The sequence below is a fragment of the Malus domestica genome, chromosome 09, assembly GCF_042453785.1.
Source record: "Malus domestica chromosome 09, GDT2T_hap1".
Taxonomy (NCBI): Eukaryota; Viridiplantae; Streptophyta; class Magnoliopsida; order Rosales; family Rosaceae; genus Malus; species Malus domestica.
In genome coordinates this window covers 877,688-900,528 of record NC_091669.1, presented here as the reverse complement: position 1 = coordinate 900,528, position 22,841 = coordinate 877,688, and the positions used below count along the sequence as shown (strand labels likewise).

The 22,841-nt window shown below is 39.4% G+C and overlaps 3 protein-coding genes across 3 annotated transcripts; 1 reads left to right on the top strand and 2 right to left on the bottom strand.

The window, feature by feature from the left end:
* Positions 1–402: 402 nt before the first annotated feature.
* On the top strand, positions 403–4,053 carry LOC103442723 (uncharacterized). The gene is given in 9 exon segments (XM_070827364.1): positions 403–614; positions 696–851; positions 942–1,057; positions 1,373–1,447; positions 1,449–1,468; positions 1,641–1,662; positions 1,750–1,818; positions 3,537–3,605; positions 3,816–4,053. Coding segments are annotated over 9 exon segments (789 nt in total). The 5' UTR covers positions 403–433; the 3' UTR covers positions 3,897–4,053.
* On the bottom strand, positions 3,982–7,922 carry LOC103442724 (uncharacterized). Its single transcript, XM_008381538.3, has 4 exons — positions 7,517–7,922; positions 6,830–7,105; positions 6,470–6,607; positions 3,982–5,759 (listed from the first exon to the last, which is right to left on the bottom strand). Exons 1-4 carry the CDS (start codon positions 7,814–7,816, stop codon positions 4,209–4,211), a joined length of 2,265 nt encoding a protein of 754 aa, XP_008379760.3. The 5' UTR covers positions 7,817–7,922; the 3' UTR covers positions 3,982–4,208.
* Positions 7,923–15,166: 7,244 nt separating this feature from the next.
* On the bottom strand, positions 15,167–21,099 carry LOC103428994 (transcription termination factor MTEF1, chloroplastic). The gene is made up of 2 exons (XM_070805247.1): positions 20,881–21,099; positions 15,167–16,062 (listed from the first exon to the last, which is right to left on the bottom strand). The coding sequence occupies exons 1-2, from the start codon at positions 21,097–21,099 to the stop codon at positions 15,331–15,333; spliced, it is 951 nt and encodes a 316-aa protein (XP_070661348.1). The 3' UTR covers positions 15,167–15,330.
* Positions 21,100–22,841: the final 1,742 nt, after the last annotated feature.

The following is a 22,841-nucleotide window of genomic DNA, read 5'->3' as shown; positions in this document are numbered from 1 at the left end:
TTTTTTTTTAAATTCGTCCAAATAAAAAATATTCAAATTTCAACAGTAACCTGACGGTAGCATGACATTAGCTAGCCGTTGCTAGATGGCGTTATGCTGACACCAGGCAATTGGCATTCATATGGGTTGAGTTGGAGGGCTGGCAAAATGTCAAGCTTGACATTCTGGCACTGGAGGGCTGACTGGTTAGGTGGAAATGGCTAGCCCGCTGGCTTGATTTGGGGGTTTGGGCCCGGTGGGGCCCATAAGCCATTTGGTCTAGCCTTCGGTTGAAGACGGTTTTCATGTCATTCCAAGTTATTTTTAGCCCAATGATTCTTTGGGCCGGGTCGGTTAGAGATGGGCTAATATGGTTGCTTGGAGGCCCAAATCTGAGGCCTCGCAGCGCGCGGCGGGGTTTATTCAAAATCTAAAACCCTAGAGAGCTCCACCCATGTCGATCTTTCTGAGACGCGCGCTGTCATACCGGGACCTCTTTCTCCTCCGTAGCTCCCAGCTGCTCAGTCGCAATCTCCGTCAATGCAACCCCGAGCCACCGCACAGGGTTCTCTCTCTTCCGGGCCTTGAATTCTTCAGAGAAAGCCGCAGAGGCTTCGCCAAAGGCCGCAATCAAAGTACCTTCTATCTCCAGCTCTCTCTCATATGTAACTTCTTCACTCTTTTGATGTGATTTTCCAATTTTTCCACATTTTCAGAAAAAGAAAAGGAAGAGGAATCGGCTGCGAGTACAGTTGAAATTTTGCCAAACATGGGGCCAACGATCAAGGCGAACGCCACCTTGCATATGGAGGCGGATATTGCAGCATTAACCGCCGATTTAAGCGAACTGCGTACCGGAAGAGCAGCTCCGGGTACACTCTCAGTTCCTCCGGTGCCAAATCACTGTTCATTTACTCAGTTTTGGTTCTTACTGTTCTAAGTTGTCTGAAATGTTTATGCAGGAATGCTTGATCACATCATTGTGGAAACCGGCGGTGTGAAGTTGCCCTTGCATCAGATAGCCGCTGTTTCGGTCATTGATTCAAAAACTTTATCAATCCACCCTTTTGATTCAACGGTAATGAAGCAAATGCATGCGCGTTCCAGTAACATTTTGTTGTATTTGTATGTTGTGGCTTGTGATTTTGGTAAATCTCAAAAGTACATTTTTCCCTCAAATGTTTATATTTGGCTCTGTAGATGAAGATGCATCGCCAACTTCGAAAGAAGATACGGAAATTTTTAGAATAACTTTAGACTGTATACACATTTGATGTAATTTTCCAAGCTTTCAAAATGAAATAAGCTAACTTTTCTGCTCTTCGGGTTGGGATAAGCGAGATCGTAAACATCTGGTAAAAAAAAATTCCAATAACCTGACTATCTTATGCAGGCCATATCAAGCTTGGAGACTGCCATTGTTGAATCTCCATTGGGGTTAAATCCTAAGGTGGACTGGGACCGACTGGTTGGTTGCAGCTATTCCCCCGTGAGCAGGCATCTGATTGTCACTCATGCTGTCATGAATTTTTGGTTTTTATAATTTTTCAGCCTCTTAGTTCTTAATAATAACTCGAAAATATTCGCCAAGCTAACTTGGACTCAGCCATGTGTTTGATTACTTGACTAATTTTATCTCTTCTAATTTTTGTGATGGCCAGATTGACGAAAGAGCATGTTCGGGTGACTTACAACTGCTTTTCCCGTCGTTGTTTTTGTTGTTCTTGATAATTACCATATAAGATCTTATCAGTGAACGTATCCTACCAGGCTATCTGTAAAGTGGTTACCAAGTCCTCTGAAGATGGCAAGCAGAGTATTCGAAGAGCTCGCCAAAAGGTAACAGAAGTAAATTTTGTTTTTGTAATATATTGCATATTTCATTGCACGATATCCATCTAACAGATTAACTAGACGATATTCTGCACAGTTACCATCACATGCTTCAATTGCAAGTTTATACATGTTAATAACGCAAAATACTTTGTAGTAAGAAATGATCCTTCGTTGCGATGAGCAATTTACCAGTACTATTGGACAATTAGTAATATCTCTAGTTTCCTGGTCTCTTGTCTGGTGGTCTCAGGAAGAAATGTATCATTAGTAGTACTGAAGACCAAAACAGTGAGGGATGTAGAACGATCACTCGTTCTTGGTATGTGTGTAACATCCTACATCGCCCAGGGGAGCGATCCTTAAATGTATATTCCCATCCCTACCTAGCACGAGGCCTTTTGGGAGCTCACTGGCTTCGGGTTCCGTTGGAACTCCGAAGTTAAGCGAGAAGGAGGCCGGAGCACTCCCATGATGGGTGACCCATTGGGAAGTTGCTCGTGAGTTCCCAGAAACAAAACCGTGAGGGCGTAGTCGGGGCCCAAAGCGGACAATATCGTGCTACGGTGGTGGAGCGGGCCCGGGAAGTGATCCACCCCGGGCCGGGATGTAACAATTGGTATCAGAGCCTAACCCTGGCCGTGGTGTGCCGACGGGGACGTCGGGCCCCTAAGGGGGGTGGATTGTAACATCCTACATCGCCCAGGGGAGCGATCCTTAAATGTATATTTCCATCCCTACCTAGCACGAGGCCTTTTGGGAGCTCACTGGCTTCGAGTTCCGTTGGAACTCCGAAGTTAAGCGAGAAGGAGGCCGGAGCACTCTCATGATGGGTGACCCATTGGGAAGTTGCTCGTGAGTTCCCAGAAACAAAACCGTGAGGGCGTAGTCGGGGCCCAAAGCGGACAATATCATGCTACGGTGGTGGAGCGGGCCCGGGAAGTGATCCACCCCGGGCCGGGATGTGACAATGTGAATACGGATTCTAAAGTTTGGCCGCTTTGCAGCACAAATAAATAGCAAGGCCGGCCTTGAGATTTTGGGGTCCTGAGATTTTATTTTTTATGATTATTTATAGATTGAGTTAAAGAAAAAATTTCTTTCTGTGGTTAGATATTTATTTGCTATGTAAAAGAAAAAAAATTGGTGCTATGTTTTTGGATTCGAAACTCTTTATTTTAACATACCCAATAAAAAGCCCTTAGAGGGTCTAACATTTTGTTGCTATGTTTTCTTTTACATTTAATTATGATCACATATAATTGAGATGATGTAAGGAAAACAAAAATCTTAGTGTGGCTGTTAGGTACCTATTTACATCCCCTATGTTTTTGGGTTTGAAACACCATGCTTTAAATTAAACAAAATTAAAACAGAACTCATTCTTTTAAATACCAAAACAATTAAAATAAAACACAAAAGAAATTAAAATAAAACATTAAATAAACACCACATACCCAAAAAATTAAAAAAAAAAAAAAAAAAAGGCGCCGGGTACAGTCGAACCCAGTTTCATGGACATGGATTATGGATAAGAAGCGGAAGACAATTGGGCTATGAGAAGACTTTGGCATATCATTGCAAATTTAAAAACTTATACTATATCTACAGGTAAAATAAAATCGTAATCGGGGGCCTTTCTGAATTGGGGACCCTGTGCGGTGGCATCACTTGCACACCATCACAGCCAGCTCTGCTAAATAGGTTGTTGGTTTCTTTTACAGGCAATGGATACGATAAAAAAGTTGACCAAAAACTACTCCAAAGACGACTTAAAAAGATGGGAGAAAGAGGTGAGTTTAACTTAAGAACAAACTGCTCCCAAATTGATATGGGGTTTGGCTACAATACACCGGAGTATGGCATACTCCGGCATCTAGAGCCGTTATATCCAATTAGGTTCAATTCAAAATTGGATCCAACGGTTATTGCAGAAAATTTAATTGATATGATGCAAGTTTTTGTTTTGCTCATTGGTTTTTCGGAATGGCTACATTTTCCAGGTTGATGAGTTGACTAAAAAGCTTGTCAAGACAGCAGAGGAGTTATGCAAGGCAAAGGAGAAGGAGATCAGTTCAGGCTAAAAGGTGGTGTTTTCGGTGTATTTTGAATCTGTTTGGCGCTCGATCCCACTCCCTTCCGAAAGAGCTCTACCCGAGTTCGTTTCAATGGTTACAAAGATTTAGTTTCGATTCAAACCAGTTAATGGCCCGCTTGGTAATCATTTTGTTTCAGTTTTAATTTTTGGTTTTCGATGTCCCTTATGACGAGAACATACAACTGCGGGATCAAAACCTTTACAATGAAAAGAAATCGACTCTACTTCTAAATACTTCAAGACGAAGTATTCCTGGAAACCTCTCTATACACCATCCTACTTCACCGGTCACCACCGTTCACAACTCCCTCTGTTTACCGAAAAGAGCCTCCCTGGTCACGAGCTTTATGCCTCTCACCCAAAGCTTGGCGGTTTCAACTCCGCCTTCAGACACAAAATGCACCTCCTTGTTCTTGGTAGTCACCACCCTAAACACTCCGGGTTCATCTGCATCACTCTGGCTCCTCCTATTCCTCCTAAAGGCTGGACTAGGCCCCACCTCCGCCTCCCGGCATTTCACATTTCTCCGGTTTGACTTCCCCCAGCACAGCACCCCTACAGCTCCCACCATCCTCACCTCTTTCCCATGAGGGCTTCCTTTCCCTCCCCTTGTATGCTTCCGGAGAAGCGCCCCTCCTAGCACCAGCTTGCGAGCTAGCTCATCTAGTATCACCCGCTCCGCATCATTTTTCAAACCGCGGCTTGTCCTCGCAAGCGAAAGCGGTGTTTCACCTTTGGCATTTTTGACATCCAAGTTTGCTCCGTAAGAGATCAAGAGTTCACACACGAGACCATAACCTTCCCTAGCCGCTAACATGAGCGGAGTGTTACCATCTCCGTCAGGGACATTCACATCATATCCCCTACTTGTTAACAATTTGACTGCATCGACATCCCCACGGCGTGCTGCGCAATGCAGAGCGTAGAACCCTCCAGCGTAAAGATTGCCCTTTTCTAGTGCATATTCGAGCATTACCTTCTCAAACAGGTCACGGTTTTGGCTTATTTCTGACAGAGTAATTGCAGTCTCACCAGACTTGTTACACAATTTTACATCAGCCCCTGCATAAACCAGAAACCTGAATGCTTCAACGTGTCCCTTCAAAGCAGTGATCATAACGGCCGTGAAACCTTTACCGTCTTGATAATCAATGTCAAATTCTCCTGAAACAACTACGGCTTTCAAGGCCTCAATATCGCCGGCTTGAGCTGCAAACATTAGGGGAGAGAAAACAGAAAAGTTGCTGGATTTGGGCATCTTTCCGTCCCTTATTACAGACATCAACGCCTGCTGAAAACCAAGGGACCACCTAGCTATCCTGGCAATCGAACTAACAGACTGACCAGCCGCGTTAACCAAGCCAAAATCAGCACCGGCTGCCGCCAATACTCTGAGACATTCTTCATGCTTGTATTTTGCGCAGATCATTAGAGCTGTCTCGCCGGAATCAGTCTTGGAGTTCATATCACATCCCGATTCAATTAAACATCGAACGACTGTTGGCAAGCCAAGGCGGGCAGCCATGTGTATCGGATTAAACATGGTACTACCGGTTGTTTTAACGGGTGATTCTACATTGGCACCGCAACTCAAGAGCACGCAGACGGCTCCTGCATTACCGCATAGAATAGCGTGGTGCAGGAGAGTTCTTCCACAATGAGGGGTATCCGGAGAACGGCCCTGGAGGAGCACGTGCAAGACAGAACCGCTTGCTTCAAAATACTCTACTGCACACCAGGTAATGGGATAAGGCTCCGCCAGCCCTGCCCCAACCCGCAACTCTTCCCCCGTAGCCGGGTCCCAGGACCATGCTCCCAATCTCACGTTGACATCCGTCCTCACGCCGGCCTAATTTTTCAGTTTTGGAACAAAGAACAAGCGAGGGTTGTTAGTCATGTGGAGTGAATAGAAGAAGGATACAAGGACAGTAGTAATTTAGAAGATGAAACAGTAACAGTACTATTGTCCTGTCAGAAGGATAGAATCAGAATCATTTTCTGTTTAGATCTTACTGCAATCATAGAACTGTGTACCACTCTATCCCTATTGAAAGGTACAAATCCAGCTGTCCAGGTTAATGCACCTCCTTAGAGGGGGCCTACGGTTGGAATCTCAGTTGAAAATTACTTACCTACAACAATTAAGCCTTATCTCATTAAGTGGGGTTGATCCTGTCGAACCCTGGACCTGGTGGGAATGTAAGGTTCATGAAACCACCAGGACACAAAGGACGGGTAAAAAAAGCGGAATTTCATTTAGGATTCATATAAGAGGGATTCGAGGTGCAACTACTTAACGCACTCCCCCTCCTCCTTTATCCGAGCTTAAGACCGGCAGCGGAAGATTAACTTACACTAGCCAAGTTTGAAAATTACTTCTCTACTATTGCTAAATTATGGGTTTCGGGGTCGTATCTGATCAATCTAATGATACGTTTTTAGGCTTAAGAATGAAGGGAAACTGACAGTAAAACAACCTGGCCGGCTCACCCTTAACTTGTCCATATGTCCATCATCATTGATTTAAACTAAGCAAATTGAAAGTGATGTGGGAATCACCTGTAGCAGCAAACGTACGATGGGGACCTGCCTACTCACAACTGCAGCCACAAGTGCACTACAGTCAACATTAGTGTGAAGAGCTGGCTTAGACGATTGAAGTAGCGTCCTATCAGCCGCACTTGCATCCACACCGCACTGCAATTGAGCAAGACGGACAATGTTATTGTGCTTATAAAATCTGGTTAAGTATCGTAATAGTTCTAATTCATGAGAGTGTCAGCTGTATATATGAACCCTAGAACATCATTGCGCTCGGTTCAGCACCAAGTTTTCCAAATTTACTATATGCTATCTGCTGTGGGATTCAGAAAGTTGCTGCGGAACAGCTCTTATGGGAAAATGAATACGACGCTCTACCTTCATGAGAGTGTCCACCACATCAGCAAACCCCCTGCAGCTGGCTGTGACGATAGCATGCACAGCAACATGGGGCCGGATCAAATCAGAGGCCATAAGCCGCTCCACGAGCCTAGCATGTCCATGACAACTTGCCTCCAACAGAGCTTCCTCACAAGCCGGTTGAGATGCTCCAGCTTTCAGTAGGATCTCTAGAATCTCAAGGTGGCCCTCTCTCACTGCTGCCGTTGTCGCGAAGCCCCTGAAGAGTTTCTGATTTACGTCAGCTCCAATGCTCTGCGACTCAAGAAAACGCCAATCCTTAGTACGTTACAAAGCCAGAAACAGTAGCAATTTCGCAGGCAGACATAATACCATTCAATCTATCACATTCTTAGTTTTGTGAACACATGAAAAATGCTTTGCAGAGAATGTGATTAAGCGGAAAACGATTCAATCTCCTTCAATGAAGTACTAATACAACTTCAAAATCAGTTCAAATTCTACAATCCAAACAAAAAAAAGCTTCAAATCAATTGATATAATCGTAAAAATTGCATAAATAGTTCAAAATAATTCAATTTAAACAGAAAAAGCTTTCAAATTCGGTGAGAAATCAACAATGTGAAGAAAAAACATTCAAATCTCGACTTCAAGCACAGTGATCTGGCAACACAGTCTACAACCAAAGCTTGAATCACACATTACCAGCAGTTTCTTCACCAAAGCGACGTTTCCAGCATGAACGGCGAGGAACAGAGCCGTGACGTCGGTTTTGAACTCCTCGTAGTCGACGCGGACTTCGCTCGCCGACTCGTCGCGCAACAGCACCTCACACTTTCTCGTTTTGAGACTCACAGCGCCGACGAAGTTGACGTCCACGAACGGATCGGCGACGCACTCCAGCGCCGATTTCAGGTCGCCGGAGAGCGAGGCTTCGAGAAGTCGCTGCGAAACCTCGGCCTCGTAGTCCACCGGGAACACCTGTTTGCCGGAGAACACCGTCATTTTCCGGCGAACACGTGGCGGAGTTTGAGCTTGGAGAGTGGCGGTCTTCTTTTCTGGTGCTGCAAACTCGAGTGCGAGATAAAGAAGAGAAAACTTCAAGTGAGCGCTAGAGGGAAGGGGGAGAGGTTGCAAATTTATCGGGAGCGTTTAATTTTAAATTTTGATTTAACCACGGTTAGGAAAGACGTGGGTTAAATTATTTAACCCAAAGGTCGTGTGGTCCAAAGGCTTCTGTGGGAGAGATTCTTCATTTTGCCGAAATCACGTCCTTGTATACTAAGTTTCATAATTCAAATGATTGACAATTTGTTTTTTAAATATCTAACAATTTGTATTATGACACTTGACGTACCAGATTGTGTTCGCAGTACATTGAAAAAATAATCATACTGCATTAATGTGAGTTGGTCACTTTGTTTGGACTTGAATTGGAGAAGGATTTTATATGGCACGCTTATAAAGTCACATTGGTGATTTATGTCAATAAAAATAACAATGTATGTTTCCTTTTACACGGTATTTTTTTTTTTAGTTATAAGTATGACAGCGTATCCGTGTTATATAAGTTACTCTTCTTTGAGTTTTGTCAGTATCACTAGAAAAAAAACTTCATACGTATGCCCTAACTAAGTTATTTGTAGGCCGCATCTCACAATTGTATTAACTCCGTGTATTTTGGTTCCGTTCAACCTCATATTTATTCCACTAATAGCTTGTTTACTTACCATGATTGGAATACAATGTAGGAGTATCATTGTTATTTCTCACATATAGAAGTGAATCTCACATTAAAAATATGCATTTCATTCTCAAAATTTTCAACCATGCATTGTTATCAAAAGGGGTATATTTATGTTATACATGAGATATTGTGTGTCATTTTCATATCACTTTTCATGCATTAAAATATAAGTAACGTTCATTATATTTATTGAGTAAGTAGCTCTAATCAAACAGCCTTATCGAAGATTTACTCATGTCACCATGCTAGTAGACTAGTGACTTGACTAACATAACTCCTGAGTTGGCTTGAATCACGGACAATTTTCATCAAACACCTTCTATTTAGTTTTTTCAAGTTGCATTAGAGCAAACTGAACTGTAACATATTCTAATCTTTACCCGTTACAACACCTTCCCGCACCATTTCTTTTCTTTAGAGATTCATATTATTCTCCTAAATTTATTAGCGAACTATATACTGTGAAGAAAACAAAATTGCTGGTGTGGTAGCATGGCCTAGTATATGAGCATCCAATGCAAAATTAAACATGTAAATATATACATGCCAAAAATATGAAATATAAAATACATGTCGGTGTCATGTAATACGGGGACAAAGGCACACACAGTCCATACTAACACCGTTATGTACGGGACACGAAGAGATACATGTATATACACAATGCAGGCACCCCATGCAATGTCTAGAAGATCTTTAACAGCACCAGTACTCGACAGTTCATGGTCTTCCGAGTAGTTGTTGACGAGCTGGTGTCGGAGGTGTTAATTTGGCCTATCTGAAGCCATGTATAAAAGAGAGTGAAAGCAAAAGGGCAGAATAAAGTTATTGCCTGCATGCATGCATGGTTCTGTATGTCTACCGTGCAGTCAATTCAATACGAGTACTGAAGAAGCCACCTCTCTCTCTGTCTCTCTCTGGAAAGTCTGGAACCTTGAACGCTTGATATTTTCAATGGAGGCATCTTTGATCTGATCCATGAGGAGGAGGGTTTCTTGGTAGTTTCTTCTACTATTATATATATACACACGTGCGAAGCAATTGCAGTGTGTGTGTGTGCGTGTATCTTCCATGCAATGCGTGGATGGTTCAACGCCTTGTCGCATACACAACCACTCGCGAGATTAGAGACTCAGAAAATAGAAATTAGGGATAAACTGACAGTAATGTCCATATGACAACTTTGACACACTATACTTCAATTAGAGAATTGATCAAAATCCAATAACAGACGTGGCTGTCATGCAGCTGCTCGTGGACATTTCAGGATATGCAATTACGTATTAATTATTTACTACCAACAAGGTATAATCAATGTTTAAATATTAGAATCGATCGGTAAAAATATCAATGAGTATATTGATATCGGTTATCTACTTTAAACTGCAATGACAATTCTCCTAATATAACTCTTTCAGATCTTAGTAAGATCCTTCTTATTTGTTGGCAGCTTCGTGGCGGACGCAATTACAATCAGAGGACATGCTACAAAATGATTTGCAAGTTTGGTTTTATGTTTTGCCTCATGAATCTTTGTATGCCTAGCAGTTTGACTTCTCCGGTGGGGGTTGCTGTTCTATCTCCTCCTTGTAATTTTATTCTTTCTTATTGAAAAAATTATAACTTGTTTGGACCATCACCTAGCTTGTTTTCTCTTTCTGATTTGATCTTATTTGACTCAATGAGATTAATTAACGTAGTATTTATTAATTAGTCTCGAAATATGATAAAGAGATGCTTACACGAATGAATCCAACAATGTCCTTATATAGTTGTTAGTGATAGCTCCTTGATACTGATGACAGTTACCAAACAGTTAAAGGTTGAGCTGATCTACTACTAGCTAGGATCAACTATATAAAATTTAATCATTTTCTTTGTAATTATTCTTACTTAAAAAAGGAAGAAGAAGATAAACTAGATTAAGAACATCATTCATAAATCATACTTGCATGCATATTCAAACGGTAAACTAATTATATATAGGATAATATAAATACAGGGCTGATATGTAACATTACTTTTTTTTACACAATTTTGGGACACGTTTTGTGGGACTCATATCGTAATATATTCTAACGATCTAAACCGTCTATCTTTTAGAACATCATTCATAAATCATACTTGCAAAAAATTAATTAGACAAATGCAAAATCATTAAAACATTCATTTGTAGTAAAGAAAATAGACAAATACAGTTTTACAAAGAAACCTTAAATCCTTAATCCCCATAATCATACGGTTTCAAATTTGATGAACTGGTATTTAGGAGAAGATCTAAAATAGAAAAGTTCGGATCGTTGAAGTATATTACGAAGTGACCCACACAAAAACACATGTCCAAAATTGTATAAAAAATTAAGTGTCACGCATACGCAATATATGTGAGACACATTTGACTGTGGAGAGAGTAAATATAAAATCTAAATTTTTGGGTCGTGTCTCCACATACGCAACAATTCAGCCGCATGATTCGATCTGTAGGTCATTTGAATCCTCGATGAATGGTATGAAATTAACAAATAAAAATAAATTAAAATTCATATGCCAAAATTATGAGCAAATTTTTTCAAATTAAGCGTGAACTAATTAATGTGAAACACTAATTCTCTTATTGAGATCGACACAGATATTTGACATATGTGTGCATGCATGCTAAGATTAATGTTAGTACGAAGTTTCCTATCTATATTCGAATTTTGTATATTACATTACGAGTTCAATTTTTCATAGATCCTATGGTTCAAAACTATTTTGGTCAACTATAGTTCGGTCTTATAATCTAACGATGGAAGAGAAAGTATAACTACAAAGTTAAAATTATCACTTACTGTTAGATCAAATGGTGAGTGATTATAATTTTCTTAAATCCTAAAAGAATGGGTATGATTACATGCATATAAGCTACGATAAAGGAGTTTTTAAATTTGTGTACAAAGCATGAAGCATATTGTTTTAGTCAACTTGTTCATAAGTCTACAATTTTTTGCCAAGTCTGCAAATAAGTATTTCTTTTTAGTTTTAGGGTAAATTATTCCAAAGCGAATTTTGAGATTTAGATGTTAAGCTTTGCTAATTTGATCATTCTAATATAAACCCCATTAACGGGAGGAAGGAGTGTTCACTTTATACAAAGGTCCTAATTACTGAGAGATTTTCAGTGTACTAGGAACATAACTTGGTACATCAAGTGTAATAATATAATTGGTTGGAAACTTTAAAAAAAAATCAATCAATTGTAATATGACACTTAATGTACCAGACCGTGTTCTCGACATACTAAATTCAATTTTGCACTAGTTTGCTTGGGCCCTCAAAATTGACCCTGACGAGGAACTAACTAACTGGGCCCTCAGAATCTTGGGCCGGCCGGTGTGTTGGTGGTGGAGACTGGAGATCATTCAAGTTGTTTTCCACAATTGGCACAACTAATGTGTTTGCTTCTTTACCAATTCATGATCCCTAGCTTTGTTCCTTTTTAATTATTTCTTTTTTCTTCCTAATTAAGCCTAACCACTGTCCACCTGGACAAATCAGTCTTAAGTCTTAACCTAACATTTTCTCAGTGCGGATTTCTTAATTCAAATAATTAGTTTTCCAACTTTTGGAGACCATTTTGTGTGTAAAGTATCTCGGTTGCCAAAAGGGCACAAAACCGAAGAAGTTGAGATTTCAGTATAAAATCAATTAACAATATGAGAAGTACCTTAATTACTTATATGCATATGCATGTTCCTCCTTTCCCGAACGTGGGATTCACTCTCAACATGCCTCCTCACTGTGGCAAAATTTCAAGTCTAATACGTGGATAACACAAATCAGGTGAAGTGGACCACGTGTGGTATTCACTTTCACACATGGGACAACCTACTCTGCTATCATGAAGAAAGTTGGAGCTTAATATAAACATTTTGTGGACCTTTATAAGATTTCAAATGCGAATGATCATCACATTTGTTCCATATTCTATTTAATTTTGTCCATTATTTCTATTTACTTATTTGATTCAATGACTAGAATTAAACATTGAGTGCGTAAGAGGAGAAGAAAAAAATTGTACGATAATAATTTCTCATTCAAATAACTTTCATGCTCAATTTTTTTTTTACAAACGATCTTACTATACTAAAGGAAAGAGAAATGTTTAAACTTGAAATGCAGTATATCAAAGATAAAAATTCTATCACCACAGCAAGCTACCAACTGCAGTGTCTTTTTCCTTGAGTTATAATTAACCAACTCTGCATAAGTAAGAGTTGTCTTGAAGCCACATATATTTGCTTGAAGTCTCTAATTACTAATCAACCATAAATATGTAAATTATTTTATAAGTTGCTTTGCTTAGCTTTGCTTGTGGTTCAATTACCACCAAATCATTCACTAATGGAATCAACATGCATGTTTATTTTCTATGCCCCACATATCGTCGTCTGTACATAATCTTAGGAGCATTAGCAAATGCTATGCTTCAAGGAGCCGAAATCCTTAATGAATGGTCCAAAAAATGAAGAAGTGATGGGATAAAGATTGGTTTGGTGGGAAAAATGTCTGATAAAGGAGACTGATCGTCTATTGGACAAGCAGTGCACTTTTAAACACATACAAATGTTTATTAAACTATTGCGCTATTGCGACCAAAAATTGATTGTATCATTCATGTAGTAATTGTTTCACCTAGACCAACGTAATGATATCTTCCTTGTCTTCCAAGTTTCCTTTCAACTTGTAATGATGACATTAACAACGATGGTATGCATCCAAATTAGTCTCAAAACGTGTGTTGTTGATACACTAGAGCATTAAGTGGACAACGAAAACTAAGACCTGAAAATTTGGTAAGGAATTTTGGTAAGAAAGAATCATAATGTCTTATATGAGTAGCAAAAATGTACTCTTCTTTTCCTGTGATTGTATTCAGGCAGTGAACTTTTATTTTTTCTGAAAGACAAAAGTCTCATGTGTTTTTCTTGCAGCATTTAATTGTTTTTTATTGCAGATTTTGCGAGACATTCTACAGATTAATTACATATTGAAAACAACTGATATTAGAGATTTTCTAGCCACACCACCGTTTAACTCTTGGCACCCAAAAAATTAGTGTAAGTTTTAATTCTAGTTATGTTTTCGTCTGAAAAGACAATAAAGGACAATTAATCTCACCCACCACTCACGCCAGAACCAAAGCCCTCAAAACTCTACTCCATATGGAACCATTATTTTCAAGATTTATGTTTGGAGAAATTTTGGTTTCGAGAAAATGTTCCGACATATCAGGATCGGAAGGTTTGATGAATTTTCGGTGGTGATAAGCCGAAACAAGCAGCCGAGTTCGGTCAAGATCATGACTAACTGAGCAGTGTGCACAAACAAAAATATGTTCTCCAAACCGAACTTCAATATAAGGTTATCTCCAACCAATCCGGTCAAAGGGTCATAGGGCTAAAAACTCGTTTTGACATGAAAATCGTCTCTAACCAAGGGCTAAACCAAATGATTCGTGGTCCCTATAGGGCAAAAAATGGGAGAACCGGCCAAAGGGCTGGCCAACAGCAGCCAACCTGCTAGCCCTATAGCCGAGCCCTCCAACGCCAGAATGTTAAACTTGACATTTTGCCAACCCTCCAACGCCAGAATGTCAAGCTTGATATTTTGCCAGCCCTCCAGCTCAGCCCATTTGAATGCCAATGGTTACCTGGTGTCAGCATGACGCTAGCTAGCAACGGCTAGCTGACATCATGCTACCATTAGGATACTGTTGGATTTTTTTTTTTGACGAATTTTTTTTCAAAAAAAATCTAAATTTTTTTCCTATAAATTCCGAAGTCATTCTTACACCATTTCTCACATAATTTTCACCATTTCATACTATCTTATCTCATTTTATTTCAATTTTTCACATTCTATTCTCTAACCTCTTCCAATAATCAATCCTTTAATTTTTTTCAATAATTTTCAAATGGCTACATCTGTAATGAAAAGAAGGGCTTGGACCTGAAAAGAAGATGAAGCTCTTTGAAGGGCTTATAAATGGGTCTCAGAAAATAGTGTCAAGGGTAGTTTTCAAACAAGTGAAAGTGTTTGGAGATGTGTGAATTCTACCTCAATATCTAGCCAATTTATTAACATTGGAAGCTGAAGATAAGAAGTGTCGCATAAATAAGAATCATATCTAAAATTTGCACAACCAATTATATATCGACACGTGACACTCGAAATCTTATTCGAAAAATTATTAAGATTACATAAAAATAATAAATCTAGAGAGTTACTCACTTTGAAATCATATCCGAAAAATTATTGAGATTGCACAAAGATAAGAAATCTGGAGAGTTATTCACGTTAGCAACACATGTCACTCGAAATCTTATCCAAAAAATTACTAAGATTATATAAAGATAAGAAATCCAGAGACTTATTCATTTGGCGACAAATGACATTCAAAATATGTTCGAAAACCTTATTTTAATATGGTAGTTTAATTTAAGTATCCATATTAATTCAATTAAAATAATAAATTATGTTTTACCTATGACTCTTTGACCCTTTCAGTTTGAGATGATTTTTTTATCAAATGACTATATTTGGCCTATAACCTCCTCGGTTGAAAATGATATAAAATATAATCTAATATTGTTCATTAAAATATAATTTATTGCAAATCTATGGGACGAAAGGAAACCTTTTGGTCGATGGCCTAACCATTCGATCCTGTCAACCGAACGTAGTTTTTACATTTGACAGCTGAAAAAACATACTGCGGAAAGCTGCGATATTACACCCAGCTGCCCTCGGCGGATCCCAACCGCATCTCAATCAGCCGGGCATTGAACTCGCCATCACTGACCTTCAGCATCTCCCGCAGCGGCAGTGAAAAGCCGTGCTCCACCAGCAACCGGTGCCTAGGCTTAATCTTCCCCTCCAAACTAAACGAAAAGTACTGCGGAAACCTCTTCAGTTCCGCCACGTCCCTCTTCATCTCCTCCAGAAAAAAGTCAACTTTCGGCTTATAATTGTTGTTTATGCTGAAAGTCAACAGCCCCGGCGACCTTATCACCATGTTCACCACCTCCTCGTAGCTCAGCCCCAAGCTCTGCAAATACTCGATTTTGGGCAAAAGGGTAAATTCCACGCTCGAAACCAGCAGCACTGTCGTCTGGCACGTGATGGAGCTCCGACCCGAAAACCCCAATTGGGTCAGGAACTTCAATGCGGGTCGCAATTGACTGTCCAGGTCGGAGACTAGAAGCCTCGGGCACCTGATTATCGACTTCCGGATATCCGGGAAAGGGATTCGGACCTCGGTGAGGAGGAAATCGAAGATTGGGTAGAGGGCGGAGTGCGGGTCCGCGGTGAGGAGCTGCGGGTACATGTCGAGGATGCGGCCCTGGGCAGAGCGCTCGATGCCCATGGAGGAGAGGCAGCCCTCGACGGACTTGAGGGAGGAGAGAAGGCAGGAGCGGAAATCTGGGTTTTGGTGGAGGGCTTTTTCGGAGTCGACGTTGAGGTGTTGGAATTAAATAGAATTCAGTTTTGTTCAAGTGTTTAAGAAGGAAGAAATCAATAGAAAAGTGTATGTCTAGTCTCATAAGACAAGTGTATGCTTTAGATCTTTGTTTTGAATCAAGGGCTGAGATTGCTCTAGATTAGCTTGTAAGGAAATATCCTATAAGTTGATATTTATTGAAATATCTGTGATTACTTCACAGAGAAGAAACCTTTCACATTCCTCCCGATTCTGTGTTCTCTGTTTCATTTTCTTGTCTGCCTCCAGGAACCAAACTAACTCACCAGAATTTATCATGGCCTCAGAGCTTAGGTTCTGATCAAATTCAGGACTGGGCGTTTTGTGTGTGTGCTTCGTATCTCTGAAAATGAAAGGGGGAAAAACATACCCAGATCGTGAAAATCTCATCTGTTCTTACAAAGCCTCACATGGTTACTTCGAGCAGTGGAGGAGATCTGAGGGCTCCTATTTTCAATGGGATCAACTACGATTTTTGGTCCATCAAGATGAAGACCATATTCAAATCACATGATCTCTGGAATTTGGTGGACAAGGGTTATGAAACTGTAGAAACTGAAAATGATTCTAGCGATGAAGATCAACAGTCTGTGAGGAAGATAGCAATGAAAGTTAATGAAACAAGAGATGCAAAAGCTCTTGGTATCATTCAAGGGGCAGTGTCTGATGAGATCTTTCCTCGAATCTCAAACTTTGAAACCTCCAAGACTGCATGGGATGTTCTTCAACAAGAATTTCGTGGTGATAAAAAGGTTAGGTCTGTCAAACTACAATGTTTAAGAACAGATTTTGAGTACACTAGGATGAATGATGGTGAAGCTCTATCTGTTTATTTAACAAGATTGACTGATATTGTGAATCAAATGAAAACTCTTGGTGAAGAACTGACAAATCAAAGATTAGTGCAAAAGATACTTATTAGCTTGCCTAAATCTTATGATTCCATCGCATCTATTATAGAAGAAACTAAAGACCTTGACTCCATTGAGGTTCAAGAAGTGATTGGTACATTGAAAGGCTATGAGCAGAGGTTAAATATGCATTCTGAAAACTTAGCTGAAAAGGCTTTTACTAGCCTAAGTGTGACTGAGAGAGATAGCAGTTACAGGGGTCAGGGGAGCAACTCAAATCAAAAGAAATTATGGAAAGGAAAAGGGAAGAAATGGGACAACAACCATACTTCACAATCAAAATCAGAATCTAGCAGTGAGTCTACCAAAACCAAGTGTAAAATCTGTGACAAATTACACTATGGTGTTTGCTAGTTCAAGGGAAAACCCAAATGCACCAAGTGTGACAGATTTGGCCATCTAGCAAAAGATTGTAATCCAAGAAGGAACCAAGTTGTCAACTATGCACATAGAGCAGAAGAAGAGGAAGTAAATGTCTTTTATGCTTGTAGTGTTGCAAAAACTGAAAACAAGAAAGGAATCTGGTATATTGACAGTGGATGCAGTAATCACATGACTGCATATGAATCCTTACTGATCAACATTGACAAAAGCTTCAATTGCAGAGTTAAAATGGGGAATGGACAACTAGTGGAAGCTACTGGAAAAGGAACTCTTGTTCTAGAGACAAAGGGTGGAAGAAGATTCATCAAGGATGTAATACTTGTACCAGGTCTTGATGAGAATCTCCTTAGTGTGGGACAGATGATTGCTCATGGTTACTTCTTACTTTTTGGAGACAATATGGTGGAGATCTTTGATGACAGAAGCCTCCAAAACTTGGTAACACAAGTTGGCATGACAGAAAACAAAAGCTTTCCACTTATGCTAGATTACAATGATTCAATTGCTCTAAAAGCAAGTGTTGCAGAAAACTCTTGGTTATGGCATAAGAGGTTCAGACATCTCAACTTTCACAGTTTAAAGAGATTGGAGAAACTACAAATGGTGACTGGTCTTCCTGAGTTACAAGAGACTAAAGAACCGTGTGAAGGTTGCATATTGGGGAAGCATCACATGGACTCTTTTGAAACTGGAAGTGCATGGAGAGCAAGTCAACCTCTAGAACTCATACACACAGATGTGTGTGGTCCAATGAAGACACCTACACTCAGTGGGAACAGATATTTTCTGCTATTCATTGATGACTGCACCAGGATGGTTTGGGTATATCTTATGAGAAACAAGAGTGAAGTCTTTTCAATCCTCAAGAAATTCAAAATGATGGTTGAACTTCAGAGTGGTCTTAAGATCAAAAGACTAAGAAGCGACAGAGGTGGTGAATTCACTTCACTTGAGTTCCAAGAATTCTGTGAAGGAGTAGGATTACAGAAGCAATTGACAGTGGCCTACACACCACAACAGAATGGTGTGGCTGAGAGGAAGAACATGACCGTGGTTGAAATGACCAAGTCAATGCTCCATGATAAGAAAATGCCACTTTCTTTTTGGGGTGAAGCTGTCAATACATCTGTGTATCTCCTAAATAGGTGTCCAACTAAAGCACTTGAGAAGAAAACACCGTTTGAGGCATTTAGTGGCAGAAAACCAAGTGTAAAGCACTTGAAGGTGTTCGGATCAATCTGCTATGCACAGATACCATCTCAACTACGACACAAGCTTGAGATCAATAGTGTCAAGTGTGTCCTTGTAGGTTATGGAAGCTGTGAAAAGGGCTATAGGCTCTACAATATTGAGTCACGTAAAGTGATTCTCTCAAGGGATGTGGTGTTCAAGGAGAATGAAGCATGGAATTGGGAAACCAATAACATATACACTATCTCATTTCTACTAGCAATGGAAGAAGCACAAACTGAAGTGCAAAATGTGAATGAACCTGTTATACAAGATGAGAGTCAAACTGATTTTTCAACTCCAACACAAGGATCTCAGTCCTCTACTTCAAATGCAGAAGGACAAGAATTACAGGATTCCTCCCCTGAAACAACTCCATCGAGAATGAGGAGTTTAAATGAGATCTATGCAGTGTGTAACTATTGTGTTGTTGAACCAGAGAGTTTTGAAGAAGCTGAGAATGATCAATCCTGGCAGAAAGCAATGAGTGAAGAAATTGCCATGATTGAGAAAAACTCTACTTGGAAATTGGTAAATAGACCGAGTGATAAACCTGTGATAGGTGTGAAATGGATTTACAAGATCAAATTGAATTTGGATGGATCAATACAGAAGAACAAAGCAAGATTAGTTGCCAAGGGCTACTCACAACAACCTGGGGTAGATTTCAATGAAACCTTTGCCCCAGTGGCAAGGTTAGACACCATTAGAACCTTGATTGCTCTTGCTGCCCAAAAGGGATGGAAACTTCACCAGTTAGATGTCAAATAAGCTTTTCTAAATGGCATTTTGGAGGAAGAAGTGTATGTGGATCAACCACAAGGATTTGAAGTGCCAAATAAAGAGGAGAATGTCTACAAGTTAAACAAAGCATTGTATGGACTCAAACAAGCCCCCAGGGCTTGGTACAGTGAGATAGACTCCTATTTCAGCAAGAGTGGATTTAACAAAAGTCCTAGTGAAGCAACATTATATACAAAAACTGGTGAGAACTCTGAGATGCTTATTGTGTCTATATATGTTGATGATGTGGTCTTTACTGGTAATTGTGAAGAAATGATTGAAGAATTCAGAAGGGAAATGATGAGACAATATGAGATGTCGGATCTTGGCTTGTTGCATCACTTCTTGGGAATTGGAGTAATACAAGAAACTACTGGGATTTTCATACATCAACAGAAGTATGCACAATCACTGCTTGAAAGATTCAATCTGAAAGGATGCAAATCTGTGGCAACACCATTGATCACGAATGAGAAACTTTGTAAAGTGGATGGTTCTGAATCTGCTGATGAATGCTTATACCGAAGGATGGTTGGAAGTCTGCTTTATTTGACTGCTACAAGACCTGACATTATGTATGCAGCCAGTCTCTTATCAAAGTTTATGCATAATCCCACGAGAATTCACATGGAAACTGCTAAGAGAGTACTAAGGTATATCTCAGGGACCTTGGATTATGGAATCAAATATGAAAAGGGAGAAAAAGCAATTCTGGTAGGCTTCTGTGACAGCGATTGGGGTGGCAGTGAAGATGACATGAGAAGTACCTCAGGATATGCATTTACATTCGGTTCTGGGATATTTTCTTGGGCTTCTGTCAAGCAACAAAGTGTTGCATTGTCTACGGCTGAAGCAGAGTATGTAAGTGTTGCAATGGCTACCTCCCAAGCTATATGGTTGAGGTTTGTGTTAAAGGATTTTGGTGAAATGCAAGTGGATGCTTCACCACTTATGTGTGACAACACATCAGCAATAGCTATGACCAAGAATCCTATTTTTCATCAGAAAACCAAGCATATCAAAAGGAAGTTTCACTTCATAAGGGAAGCCTTGCAGGAGAATACCATTGAACTGATCTACTGCAAATCACAGGATCAAATGGCCGACATCTTCACCAAAGCTCTACCGAGGGAAAGGTTTGTCTATCTTAGAGGAATGCTTGGGATCAAAACCAGAATTCATTTAAAGGGGAGTGTTGGAATTAAATAGAATTCAGTTTTGTTCAAGTGTTTAAGAAGGAAGAAATCAATAGAAAAGTGTATGTCTAGTCTCATAAGACAAGTGTATGCTTTAGATCTTTGTTTTGAATCAAGGGCTGAGATTGCTCTAGATTAGCTTGTAAGGAAATATCCTATAAGTTGATATTTATTGAAATATCTGTGATTACTTCACAGAGAAGAAACCTTTCACATTCCTCCCGATTCTGTGTTCTCTGTTTCATTTTCTTGTCTGCCTCCAGGAACCAAACTAACTCACCAGAATTTATCATGAGGTGGGTTTCTAAGTAGAGGACCTTTTCGCGGAAGAGGAGGCCGGGGTCGGCGGAGGTGTTTGGGTGGTCGGAAAGTGAGGGGTAATTTGGAGAACTGAGGGTTGGCCTAAGGGAGTTGGAGACTGATTTGGGGATAGGGTAAGGGTTTTTGAAGGGTTTTAGAGATGGAAAGATGGAAGCTTGGGGTAGGAAGGTTTGAGGTTGGAGATGGCGAATCATGGTGGCCGACGGGGGCTGTGTGTAGGAAAAGTGAAGGTGGTGGACATCCCTTTATCCCATTAGCCGGCCTAGTCCGGTTCAATGTTTTCACTTCCTCTAAGAATATGCATATGATTGGTTGTATAAGAAGGTAGTGACAAATTGACAAATCATTTCTCAAAAGCCACATTAATATGATTATCACGCCAAAAATGTCCAAGAATTCTACATTTATTTGTTAACATAATAATATTTTAAATTACTTTGGTTTACGTAAAGGAAATTCAAACTCGGTTATATAGTGCATTTTCTTGACTAACCGGCTTAGTTCATATACATTCTAAAGGTCTCTGTATTTTGTGTTATATTCTACGGAACTTATTCATTATCTTGATTAATCATCATCTACCTTCATTTTAACAATTTTGTTATAGAAATTTATCTTATTTGCACACGAATTTATCTTCAAACTCTGAAACTGCTCACTTAATCATAATTCTTTTTTATTTGAATAATACTTGCATCCTGGTGAAAGAATTAACATATACCACCCTTACATGTAAACACAACGTCTAAAGGAATCGTCCATTAAATAAAAGGAAATCTAATGAAAAGGGCTTGAAAACTTTGAGTTTTAATGATAATGACGAAATAAAGGGTAAAATGAATAGTACCAGGTTTGACTTTTTAGTGTAAGGCCATCTCCAACCGATGGCTGGCCAGAGGTCTCGTTTTGAGCCCTCTGGCCTTCCAAGATTCTCCAAGATATTAATATTTTAATGAACAGTACATGGCCATATTTGCCTCCGTCTCCAATCGAGAGCTCGTTTTAGCCCTGTTACAAAAAACCGTCTCCAACCGAGGACCAAAGGGCCATAAGGCCAAACATAATTTATTATTTTAAAACTATAACTTTAATGTTGTATAATGGCTTAGGAAGTTATAGGAAAAAAAAAATAGAATTTTAAAAAAATATGAAACAAATTTTGTGAAATAGAAGTTATAGGAAAAAAATGGAATTAAAAAAAAATGAAAACAAATTTTGTGAAATAGAAGTTATAGGAAAAAATGGAATTTAAAAAAAAATGAAAACAAATTTTGTGAAATAGAAGTTATAGGAAAAAAAATGGAATTTAAAAAAAATATGAAATAAATTTTGTGAAATAATAGTTATAGGAAAAAAATGGAATATGAAACAAATTTTGTGAAATAGAAGTTATAAGAAAAAAATGGAATTTAAAAAAAATATGAACCAAATTTTGTAAAATATAAGTTATAGAAAAAAAAAGGTTTAAATTCATAAAAACAAAAAATAAAATTTGAATACAACGACTAATGATTGGCTAGCCGTTGGAATTCAAATTAGAATTCAAATTAGTGTCGGTTTTAACCGACACTGTTCAAACTGATATTACACTAACATCGCTATTAGTGTCGGTTATAACCGACACTAATAATATAGTATATATTATTTCTGTTGGCTATAACCGACAGAAATAACAAAGCATTAAAAAAAAAATGGCCAGCCCCGGGTTGGCTGGCTGGCTGCATGCAGCCAGCCCTCTCCGATTCCATGGGGCCCTCCTTGATTCCAAAGCCCTCTGACCTAACCTTCGGTTAGAGATGGTTTTCGGGCTATTTTCGACCCTCTGGCCCTCTGGACTATTCGGTTGGAGATTGCCTAAAAATGTGATTTTTACACTAAAATGAACGGTACCGTGAGTTTTTCTTTAAAACTTCATTAAATAAAACCGGTCAAATGT